The sequence below is a fragment of the Lampetra fluviatilis genome, chromosome 5 (genome assembly GCF_964198595.1).
Source record: "Lampetra fluviatilis chromosome 5, kcLamFluv1.1, whole genome shotgun sequence".
NCBI lineage: Eukaryota > Metazoa > Chordata > Hyperoartia > Petromyzontiformes > Petromyzontidae > Lampetra > Lampetra fluviatilis.
The window spans coordinates 21540291-21551533 of NC_136279.1; the positions used below are offsets into that span (position 1 = coordinate 21540291).

General features: G+C 44.0%; 1 protein-coding gene across 2 annotated transcripts; it reads right to left on the bottom strand.

Moving 5' to 3' along the window:
* Positions 1 to 2358: 2358 nt before the first annotated feature.
* LOC144932288 (ectonucleotide pyrophosphatase/phosphodiesterase family member 7-like) lies at positions 2359 to 8143 on the bottom strand. 2 transcript variants are annotated; one of them, XM_078856230.1, is made up of 6 exons: positions 7873 to 8143; positions 5295 to 5437; positions 4557 to 5177; positions 3753 to 3959; positions 2972 to 3017; positions 2359 to 2468 (listed from the first exon to the last, which is right to left on the bottom strand). In XM_078856230.1, exons 1-6 carry the CDS (start codon positions 8141 to 8143, stop codon positions 2359 to 2361), a joined length of 1398 nt encoding a protein of 465 aa, XP_078712356.1. The 2 variants fall into 2 exon arrangements, with proteins under 2 accessions (XP_078712356.1, XP_078712355.1); XM_078856229.1 differs by lacking the exon at positions 2972 to 3017 and having other exon boundaries at positions 3557 to 3959.
* Positions 8144 to 11243: the final 3100 nt, after the last annotated feature.

The following is an 11243-nucleotide window of genomic DNA, read 5'->3' on the forward strand; positions in this document are numbered from 1 at the left end:
GGGCGTTGTTGAGTCGTTATATGTCCCACGGTCTGTTCCGGGGTGACTGTAGTCACACACTGCCGGAGAGTTTTAAACTTTAAAATTTGAGCATCATCAAGTAGCCACGACTGTCATGATTTGTGTGGATACAGTCAAGGGTTGCCCATGAGCTTCCAGCCAGGGACCTTCTGTATCGGGTCTTTCACTTTCGCAATGGAGACCTGGGACGATATTTAGTAATAGACTTCTCATTAAACATGAAACGTGCTAACATTGGTCCAACGATTCCAACCACATGCTTACTACCTTGGCCCAAACATTACATGTTTATTGGGTTGTTTGTTTCTATTTATGGGAATATAAATGAGGATTTGACGAAGCAAAACTTTGGTTATGTCAAACAATGCACATTATATCCCATCAGAGAGAACAATCGTGGCAACCTGCTACCTACGCCTGCAACTCTAAAATAACTCAAGTAATTTTCTCATTAACCAATGAGGTGATTGCTCGTCTGTTTACAGCTGAATCAGTGCTGGAAATTACAAAATTCTACGACGGGGGCTGAGTCTATCCATAGGACATATCACTGCTGACATTCCCAAGAAGTGGTACTCATTTATTGACTTCAGAGGGATGATGAGCAGAGTGAACAACTCAAGCAGGATTTGAACCCAAAACTTTTCTATTGCGGGCCGCTCACTCTTCCTTTGAACCACCAGGCCGGGGTAACTGTAGTTATATTTATGGCAACATTGATTTTGGGTGGCACTTAAAATGAAAACTTTATTACAGTCCATCGATAGGTTGGGGAGTGTTTGCTAAAACAAATTCATAATCACATAAATTCTATAAAAACAGGAGTCTTGTACACACTATACGTCAACATTATTTCTTTGTAATACGCGCTTGTATTCTATTATGGCCAGCGGCCTGGGAGATGCAGCCCGATGGCTCGGCGCAATACATCTGGCTTTATTGCCAGCAAACACTGGGAAATAGGAGTCGTTTGTGTTGATATGGAGCCCCCCTGATGCCATCAGCGAACCACTGCTCAGGGCCCCCCCCAAAGCCGTGCTTCTTTCTGTATGCAAAACAGGCCCCGTCTCGCCGCGGGTGGAACTCGTGGATCCTTCTCCGCGGCCGCGCGCCCTCCCTCGCAGCGAACAAATCGAGGAGTCTGGGCAACCGTGGGTGCCCACTAGAGGCCACATTCACTGGGGAGATTTCGTGTTTATTCTCAGAGAGCGTGCACAAATTTACACGACGCTTACATTCATAGGAATAGATATGTCTCTTTAAATTCATTGTATCGGGCGTGTTTACATTCATAATATAGAAAATGATTTGTGGTGCGTGTGTTCAATGTCAGAAATAATACATTTTCATAACGATTCCTCTGATGACATTAAAAAAGTAAATAGTCATTAAACTCTACGTGCCGCAATAATAATTTATGGGGTTGTAATGACAGTTGTGCATTGTAACGACCTACATTTTCATTCATTTATTTCGTATATCATCATTAGCAATGTGTTCTTGTGATCCAATGGTGCAATAATTGACAAAAGGACATGGGAGTACAACAGTGTAAAATAATCAAATCTTAAGAGGATGAAGGAAAAACGTTAAGAGTAGAAAATGTATTTTTTTTTTTTAATACAGTAATTACCAGGCCATTTCCAGCCATGTGTTTCATCATTTGTTTCATTTGCCTGTTTGGGCTCCTGTTTGTGCCTGCAAAAATATAAAAGGTAGACATTTATGTGAGTTAGGAACATCTCATGTGGACATTATGCAATTGGACACATTGCACCCTTTTGCACCTTAATCAATAATACTTTTTTGCAGACTACACAATCAAAATCCAGATTTTTTTTGCTTACCATCAACCATCAACCATCAATTTTGCTAAATTATGCGACGTTACAAAAGAATTAATAAATTCACAATCTGCCCAAACACTTAATTTTGTTCTCATATTTAATCACTTAAATTGTTTTCCTTGTGAAAGCCGCACTGAGTCTCCAGAATTTTTCAGGAGGATTCTTGCATTGGGATGTTTGGCCAATTTAATGAATGCACGTTTGGCTTCATGTGGGAGGAGAGCAGAGGACCCATTGAAAACCCACCAACACATACGAGGTCACACCTCGCAACTCCATCAATACGCCAAGTGGAAATCTCTGGAGGCCACCCATACAAGTGCCCAACCAGGTTCAAACCTGCTTAGTGCCCGAGATGTGAAGTGATGGGGTGCAATTTTTTGGTGATTTGGTCACATTTCTATGCTCTCAGTGTTTTTTTTGGTATATGATAAAATGTGATCAATTGCGTCCACTTACTTGATTAAGATTATTTTCCAGACTCTGTAGACTATTGTGACAATGAAGATGAGAAAATTACAGCAGACATTGCAAGCAGGGCAACTAATCCTTCCTTCATTCCATGGGTTGTTTTTTTGAAGGACTCAGCATTTGACTTATCTGCCAACAACAACATATACATTGTTTCTGATTAACCAAGAATAACAGAATATGTATATACATATTGCCAGTTTCTATTCTGTGATGGTACCTTAAAGACCAAATATAAATACAATACTTCGTTTTCAATAGACGTTGTATATCTCCAGATCATAAGACGCTCCTGAAAAGTAAGACACACCCCCAAACCTTTTCCGAATGAAAACAGGAGTAGTTGGTGAGCTCCATAACTTGTCACATTTGCGTGCAAAGACCCTGACCAGGGAGGTCATAGTCACGTGAACTTCACTAGGCAGATCACCGTGCCTTGCTCGACCACACTGAAGTGGGCCAACAACCACTAATCACCTCCATTTCCGAATTTCAGTCACAGAATTCGATCTCCGTGTGAGCCTCAGGAAAACTGAGGTAATGCATCAACTGGCTCCTGGCAGCAGTGAAGCTGGAGCAAGGATCCAAACTACGTGGAGAGCCACACGGTCCACCTCTAGGTAAATAAATACCCGGCAAATCGGTAATAGTAGTCGCGCTCTGCGAGTCGACGAGCATGTCCCCCGGCGTTATTTTCACAAGCGACCCTGGCCACAAACGATAGCCCAACGAAGTGGCTTATCATCATCACGTGGCAATTGATGGCAGCCAATCACTCTATAAACTGCGTGACGTTCATTCTAAACGTGAATGGAAAACCCGGAAGACCCGGAGAGAAAAATCCACGCGACCACGGGGAGAGAGCGAGAGACACGCAAACTCTAAATCTACAGCAGGCGTCGGTGTCGGGATCGAACCCTGACTCAGTGGACCCTACCTAAAAACAAACGAAACACCATATTCTTGGGTCTTTCGGTAAAGTCACGTAGATAGGTTCAAAGAAAATAACAAAAACTACGACGTTTCGATCACAACACCAGCGTTCGTCATCAGGAACATGGAAGATGACGAACGCCTGTGTTGCGATTGTAGTTTTTTTGTTATTTTATTTGAACCTATCTACGTGACTTTACCGAAAGACCCAAGAATATGAATTCCTGCAGTTCACGAAAACTTTAAGTCAAAAAGAAAAACACCACTTGGTGGTAGATAAATACCCGGCAAGTTGGTAGTAGTAGCCTTTGTAGTAGTAGCTTTTGTAGTAGTAGTAGCTTTTGTAGTAGTAGTAGTAGCCTTTGTAGTAGTAGTAGCCTTTGTAGTAGTAGGAGGAGCCTTTGTAGTAGTAGTAGTAGCCGAAGCAGAAGCCCGAGTAGTAACATTAGCAGGAGTCGCGCTCTGCGAATCGACGAGCATGTCCCGGGTGAAGGCGAGGGAGCCGTTGTGCGGCTCCGGCTGCACCCCGAGCAGGTCGCACATGAGCGCGTACACGTGCACGCTGTCGAACGGCTCCGCCACGTAGCCCCGACGGAAGCGAGGTCCGAAGGCGCGGAAGATCGTCCACATGTCCGCCTCCGCGTTGTCGAAGCCGTGTTCGCCCTTGTTGAACTGGAATATCAGCCTCTGCGCACAGCGATCGATGGAATAATATATTTTTTTAAGAAGCTCTGAATTTCAAACAAAATTGAATTTCAAACATATGCATACCATCGACAATGTATGACAAAAGAAATCTGGGTTTTGTTAACGATAATCGGCTCATCATCTTCAGAACTGGTTAGCAATTCCACAAATCATTCCATTGACCGTCTGGCGAGTGGGAACTCGAGACGATGTTTGATATTTGATCTACTCTTCTGCACTGAACAGGCGTGTCGGAAGAGGTGGGGCGTCCCCATATTTTACCCCAACACTTGGGACCTACCGGGTAGGTCAACCAGCGAGCTCGTAGAGCACAAGGCAAGTGTGCTGACTGTTACACGATGGCAACACCTTTAGTTTTCAGTTTTAAAGGTAATCGTGTCGGACGTGTATTGCTCTAGACATTTCTAAACGTACGGAAAACCATTTTTTTACGGAAAAATAATCATTAACAATCGTATGCCAATACCCTTTGTTATATCAACAAGAAGCGTTGTTTGGGACTTATTTATTCTGCTCTTGGTTTCTGCTTTGCACATTGTGGAGACTTAAAATATAAATATAACGGAAGCACTTTACCCCATTCACTAAGTAGCCAAGGTCCCCATACATCATGATGGGTAGGAGTCTACTTTGATCTCTCATGTGAAAGTGTTCTGGAAATTCTTCCCTTTTGTAAACTTTCAGGTGCGGATGGGCATTCTTCAGGGCATTGTACACCTGTTCCTCCTTCCCTTCCTTGGGCAGAAGCATGCCAAACGCTCCGTAGTCCACCAGATCAAATTTGAGGTCATCCTTGAAGTTGATGAAATCTGACAGCACAATTTCATCGATGTCCGGAGCTTTCTGAGTGGTGGTCATGCCGTGGTCCGAGGTGATGATGACATTGAGAGTGTCCTTCAGGCCGCTATTCTCGATGGCCTGCACCAGGAAGCCGATGGTCTCGTCCACCTGCTGCACCATTGCCCGCCGCTCTTCCGTCTCCGGCCCAAACTTGTGGCCCGTGGAGTCCGGCTCGCTGTGGTACATGGTCACGAAGTCCAATTCGTCCTTGGTGAACCAATCCATGACTAATTCGATGTTGCGAAACCAGTCCTCCTTGTTGCTGTTCGGATGGTCTCGGCCCAGTGTCTTGTACACGGACTCGTTAAAGTAGCTGGCAGCACCCCCAGGGAAGCGAATTGAGCCCGTCTTCAGACCCTACACAAAGCATGGAGATTGATGTGAATAGGAAATCCCCGTACTGACAATGACAAATGAACATTCTTTTTTTTTAAGTTGACAAATGTGCAAGTACTTTGATGTAATGAATGTCACCTGGTTTTGGGCTGTGATCCAGAGTGGAATTGTTCCATTCCACCATTCTGAGCACATCTGGGTTTCCTGAAAACCTTTCTTCTCTCCGGTCTCTGGGTCGAACAGCATGTTGTGAACTACGCCGTGAGATTCCACGTGCTTTCCTGCAAACGTGCACACGTGAAGCACGCTCCTTGCTAATGTCGCATTGCCTACAGTGGTGAACATGTGACATTTGGACTTTGAAATCTAGATTGAAAACCCATTTTTTAGAACTGCTTTTTGTGTTTAGTTTGTCATCCTTCCCCTGCACCTCCGATTAGCACGGATGACTACGTATGGTGTAAAAGAAAGTTAAACACATAGTGTTGTCAGTGTTGTCATCCCTGTGTATTTGTGGTATCAATAACCTGGAAGGATTGGCGGGGGGCGGGATGCACCAGTGGTTTAGATTGAGGGGCCAAGATACCACAAAAGTTGAGAACCACCGGCTTAAGTTATTACAGCGACCTAATTCTGATTCCCTGCTCCAGCTAACATCGGTGATGAGCGCTATCTGAGCGGGTCCTTGTATTGGTCTCCACCGCCCTTCACAACTCGCACTTGAGACCAGCTTGGTGAAGTGATGGCAGACAAACTCAAGGACCGACATGGCACGGACATGACTCCATACAGCCGTGGAATAAATTGTGCCTGTTACGTTATACCCAGAACGCTGTACCACAGCACTCGGTGTGATTTTGTGGGTTTGCGTGGAATTTGTTGAACAGTTTAAATAAATAAGGTTTTTTTTCGGATCCTTTCATCGGCATATGTTGTGTAATACACCGTAAGCTAAATGTATCACTAAATTAATGTGCTTAGTCTTATAATGGCTGATTAAAGCATAAGAAAAACATATTATATTAAACGAGGAAATTGATAGTCCACTAATGTACATCTTGTTTTCTGGGCTGTAAAATTCAGTCACCGTAATCGTAACAGTTAAACGCTTTGACACTTTATTGGCTTTTAACCTTGGCCAGCAGGGCAATCAGTTTTAAATCTTACTGGCTTTTAAAATGCAGTAAAGATTAATACCCCAGAACAACTATCGCGCTGTGAAAGAATCATCGTTAGCAGTCTACGCGTAAAGATGAAATGTCACAAAGTGACTTGAGCAAACACTTCCCCCTTCCCCCCTTAATACTGAACAGAAATTGTAATATTTATATATTTAAGTTTGCGTGAATTAGTTGTCCACCTAAAATGTGAAAAATGCATATCTGCTTACAACAAAAGACATCACAAACCACTATAACGTCCAACTATATTCATTAAAAAAACATTCCATCATAAAGAAAAAAAACCACGAGGCTTTAAATAGCCATCGTTCGTGCCATACATTTATTTACATTTGTGTAAAGTTACTTCATACATATGACGAGGTGATTTTGTAATACAATTGGCCAGGTGGCACTGTGGTGACAATGAAAACTGGACAAAGGTATCCCCAGGCCATGTAAGTTTGTGGGGATTATTTGACCATACTTCACCACGCTGGTCAGTGCGTGTTGGTCAAGAAAGGCCACAGGACCGATTCGGATATCGCTTGCCACTGATATTAGTTCATTCGCAGTAAAGTTAAATTTACACCACTGAGAAACATTACCCCATGCTTATATGAGCAGGGAAGCGGCTGAAAATTGTAATGGTGGTGATAGTTAACAACTGGCTGGTTAAAGCCAACTATTTCTCCAATTTTATCTCAATTGTACTATCCTAATCACGTCAATTAAGACAGAATATGGCTCTCGAATAGACTAATGCAAACCTTCAGTTAGAGAATGGCCCTCAGAAGTGCAGATCACAGAGCTACCTCTGAGACTCATTTAAGTGACAATTGGTTCATACAATAAGGGGGTATATGAATGTTCCAACCACTGTGCAACTGAGAGGAATGTTCGTCACATTCCAGTCAAACCAATATTGTTAAACCTCAGAGCTGCAATTTAACTAAAGCGCAGAACCAAACGTAATGCGATGGGTTACTTTATGCAGCCATTGGTGACCTGGCTGAGACCACGAACTCACTCCTTACTGCACTTGAGAACCTATTTTAACTCCAGGAGACTGAAATCTGCATGCAAACCCAGGGGTCTCAGCAGGACTTCCCTGCAAACTGCGAACCACACTGAATCACATTTGGACATCGCACGGGTGATGCGCTCGCCTTTTGTATGAGTGGAAGATAAAGGATACTTCCACCCACGACTCTGGAGCAGAACAAACGACTGAGCACATGGTCAACTGCCCAATGCCCACCAAGACCAATGAATGGCAGCACCAAAGCAATTCACCAGCTGACAGCCTGCACCACTGAATGGCCAACGAACCTAGACTTTCCTTGATGTCACTTCTTGCAATTTTAAAAAATCGGTTGCTCACGAAATCGAGAAGAGGGAAGAAGAAGTGGGACTAAGTGAGCTTTGAAAGAGGGCTTTGAGAGCGTACCTATGTCTAGGGTGAAGTGCGACGGAGATGTCATTGTGTTTGTATTTATGAACGAGCCTCGAGATGAATCATCGAGGGATCCGGCTCAGAGGTGCTGAAGGGTTACCAGTGACGAGGGTGAAGTGCGATGGAGAAGTCATCGTGACGAAAGGCGGCACCATGTGTTGCGCCGCGACCCCGATGGTGCGCAGGTGGTCCAGGTTCGGGGTGTCCACATCCACGTCGTAGTCCCAGCGAAATCCGTCGAACGAGACGAGCAGCAGCTTCTGCGGCTGCCCTCTGTGCGACGGCAGCGCGCTCGATCCCGCGCACGCGACACAGAGCGCGAACGCCAGGAGCCGGCGCCCCGATCCCCACTCTCCTCCCAGCGCCAGCATCGTCCTCGGTGTACCCAACAACTTCTACCTAGCACTGCAAGGGAGGAATCCTGTTATTGTCTTAATTCATCTATGCCACAACCGATGCTCTGGACATTTAAGAGCAAAGACTGGGTGCAAAGTCTTACCATAAGTAGATTAGATAGTCAGCGTTTTTTGTCTAGAATTTGATTTGAATACGCTTGCTCATTTATAACGGCACCCCTGCATCGTTTGGCTTCCACCAGGGCAAAGGTTTAAAGTGCAAGGCTTGTGACCCGAGGAGATATGGCGGAATCGGACGGCTGTATAAATGGACAAACACAAGTGGTCTTCTTGGTTCTTTCGGTAAAGTCACGTAGAAGGGAAATAATAAAATAATAAATATAAAACATAATAAAATACAATTATCACGACGTTTCGGCCACAACGCAAGCAGCCGTCCTCAGGTGAAGAACAGAGCTGTCGAAATGTATTATTTTATTATTTCCCTTCTACGTGACTTTACCGAAAGAACCAAGAAGATGAATCCCTGCAGTCACGAAAGCTTTAAATCGAAATTTAAACACAAGTGGTGTTGATTTGAAAAAAGATATCAATCCAGCTGCGATGTTGTTCACTCGCGTTTGATATAAAATCGTTACTTCCGGCAGCCAAGAAAGTACGCACCATCATCAGAATGGACTCTGCTGTAAGCCCCCTTAACTTGCCTGGTATATTTTCGACAGAGCGCATGGACGGTAAAATGCATTCATTCATGCGAGCGGCAGCAGAGTACATTCTGATGAGACTAATTTAAACTATCCTGACCATGGTCTTTTAAATCTTTTTCATGATACCATGTCACGCACACACGGTTTTGTTACCTGTTCGAAGGTACCACATTGCGACATAGCTACGGTATCTCACCGATAATGCTTATCGCTTATCAAATGAGACTTGTGCTGGCGTGAAGATATGTGACGTGCTGACATGATATTCAGTGTAATCAGCGGTTAATTTTTATCCGGAACGCTATTTAGATAATTAATTGGCATGTCACATCCACGTGACATTAAATTGTTCCCACGATACTGTGGTCGTGTGTAGATCAGTGCTCTGGATTAAAAGATGTCTTAACGGACAGAGTGTATATTTCTAGAAATATAGGGTACAAAAAATATTGGATGTTTATGGAGAGATGTACTCTGTGCACTCGTGGTAGGGCTTTACTAAGATCAATATACCTGTTGAAGGATGTTTTTACAATTCTACTTCAACTCGAGAACAAAAAATACAAAGTTGAGCCCTTGTACACAGTTGCAGTGGCGAGGTAAGGCCACATGCAACCTCATGAGAGGTTACAAATGCAACCTCGATTCGCACGGTTGGCTACGTACGGTGCAACATAGGTTTAACATACATACATGCATACGAGGGAATACTCGTTTGTCATCTTTGCATTTTTAATTGAAGAAATCACGACAGAAAGGATTGTCGATGGGCAAGAGTAATAACAGGAGGGCAGCCTAGGAATAGAATCCGTCCAAAGAGGATGTTCCCAGAAGACATTGAGCGATGGGATCAGTGTGTGTACAGGGCACGAGGCGGGTTGTAACATCTGCAAGATCATGAGCGGCGGATTGACCATGGTTGATAATGATGATGCTATCGCAATGGTGCTAATGACATACAGAGAAAAGGGTGAGACGTTTGAAATGACCTGTAAGTGATTATGCAAGCACTCACCGGACACCCTGTCATGCTCCATCATATCCCACCGTAGCCACCACACCGCGTGGTCTTGCAGTGTGTAAAGTGAGCAGTTATTTTCGTGCATGGTAAAGGTGCAGCCCTGCAACCGCTTGCTCGCACTACTGCTGATGGAAGATTCTCTATTACAGATAGCTCTAGAGAGCCCCACTGGAGGGTATTTGGCCTACTCTTTCATGCTAGCCAGACGACTTGGAAAAGGTGGGGGGAGTACACTCACCACGGATGTTTTCCGTGGCCAGGAATCAAGTTTGGGCCACTGTGTTCATTGCGCAATGTGCTAACCGCTCTGCCACCGCTCCACTCCCAAGCGCCCTTGACCATATTCAGTTACACGGAGAGTTGTACTCTAGAAACTTATAATATACGTGTTGGGAAAAATATCTATACAATGATACATTTTTTTAATACAATTATACAAAAAAATGTCATTGTCACACGTTCATGTTCACGCGTAAGCGATTTGGAAGACTGCAGTAGCTTTATATACATATCTGTTTAAAAAAAAAAAACCTTACAATGACAAGCATTTACTTTAGGTCATAGCCGGTGGCAATTGAGGTAGGAATGTGCTGTAAGTTGCCCATAGGGAAAGGCTTTGCATCACGAAAGTGGACTTTCTTTGGCACGGAAGCGCAGTTAGTGAGCAGCAAGGGAGACATAATTGTGGCATTGAGTAGCCGAGAGATACATCTGCTTTTATGGCGTAGTAATATTTTGTATTGGTGCCAAAATAACTTCCGTGTAACACTGTGATGCTGCAACTGCAGTTGTCTCGTTGATTTACACATCATATCTCATCACAGCGTTTCATTAGGGAGAACTGGCCCAACACATTGATGGAGTTTAGGCATTTCCACTGAATTCTCAAAATCAATTTGCCGTAAAAACCGCCAGCCTGCTCTTGCGTGAGCCCACAACCACACGCTGATAAAATCACACAAATGTACAGCCCTTTCTTTATTTCCCTCATGCCGCTGCTCGCAAAAAAGCTCGAGAAAGCCCATCTAGAGGCCATTGAAGCATTGAGCAAGACCTGCCGACGTCCTGGGTTTGAACCTGTAATTAAACGATGTTCTAAGGCAGTGGTTCTTCTTCTTAACCTGGGGTGCACGCACCCCCCTGGGGGTGCGAGATGCCCTTTCTGGGAGTGCGAGACATGGCCAGATATTTTGAGAAGGTACATAATCGAAGCACAAATTAAGCACGGACACGTAAGTACAACTCCTGTTTCATCAAACCTTTGTATTTATTAATATTTATACATCTTTTAAAAGACTGAGAACCAAAGAGGTGCAAGGTTGCAGTAAAGGTTAAGAATCATTCTTCTAAGGTATTTATGGTCTTACCCTGGTCACCAATGACTGAC

Excerpts from the sequence above, each read along its gene's own strand:
- LOC144932288 (XM_078856229.1), bottom strand. The coding sequence starts at position 8,143 with ATGCTGGCGCTGGGAGGAGAGTGGGGATCGGGGCGCCGGCTCCTGGCG. Across the intron at positions 3,960-4,556 it reads TTGGCTACTTAGTGAATGGG|AGGCTGATATTCCAGTTCAA; the intron begins GTAAAGTGCTTC and ends CGCTGTGCGCAG. Across the intron at positions 2,469-3,556 it reads TACTACTACCAACTTGCCGG|ATAAGTCAAATGCTGAGTCC; the intron begins GTATTTATCTAC and ends TGTTGTTGGCAG.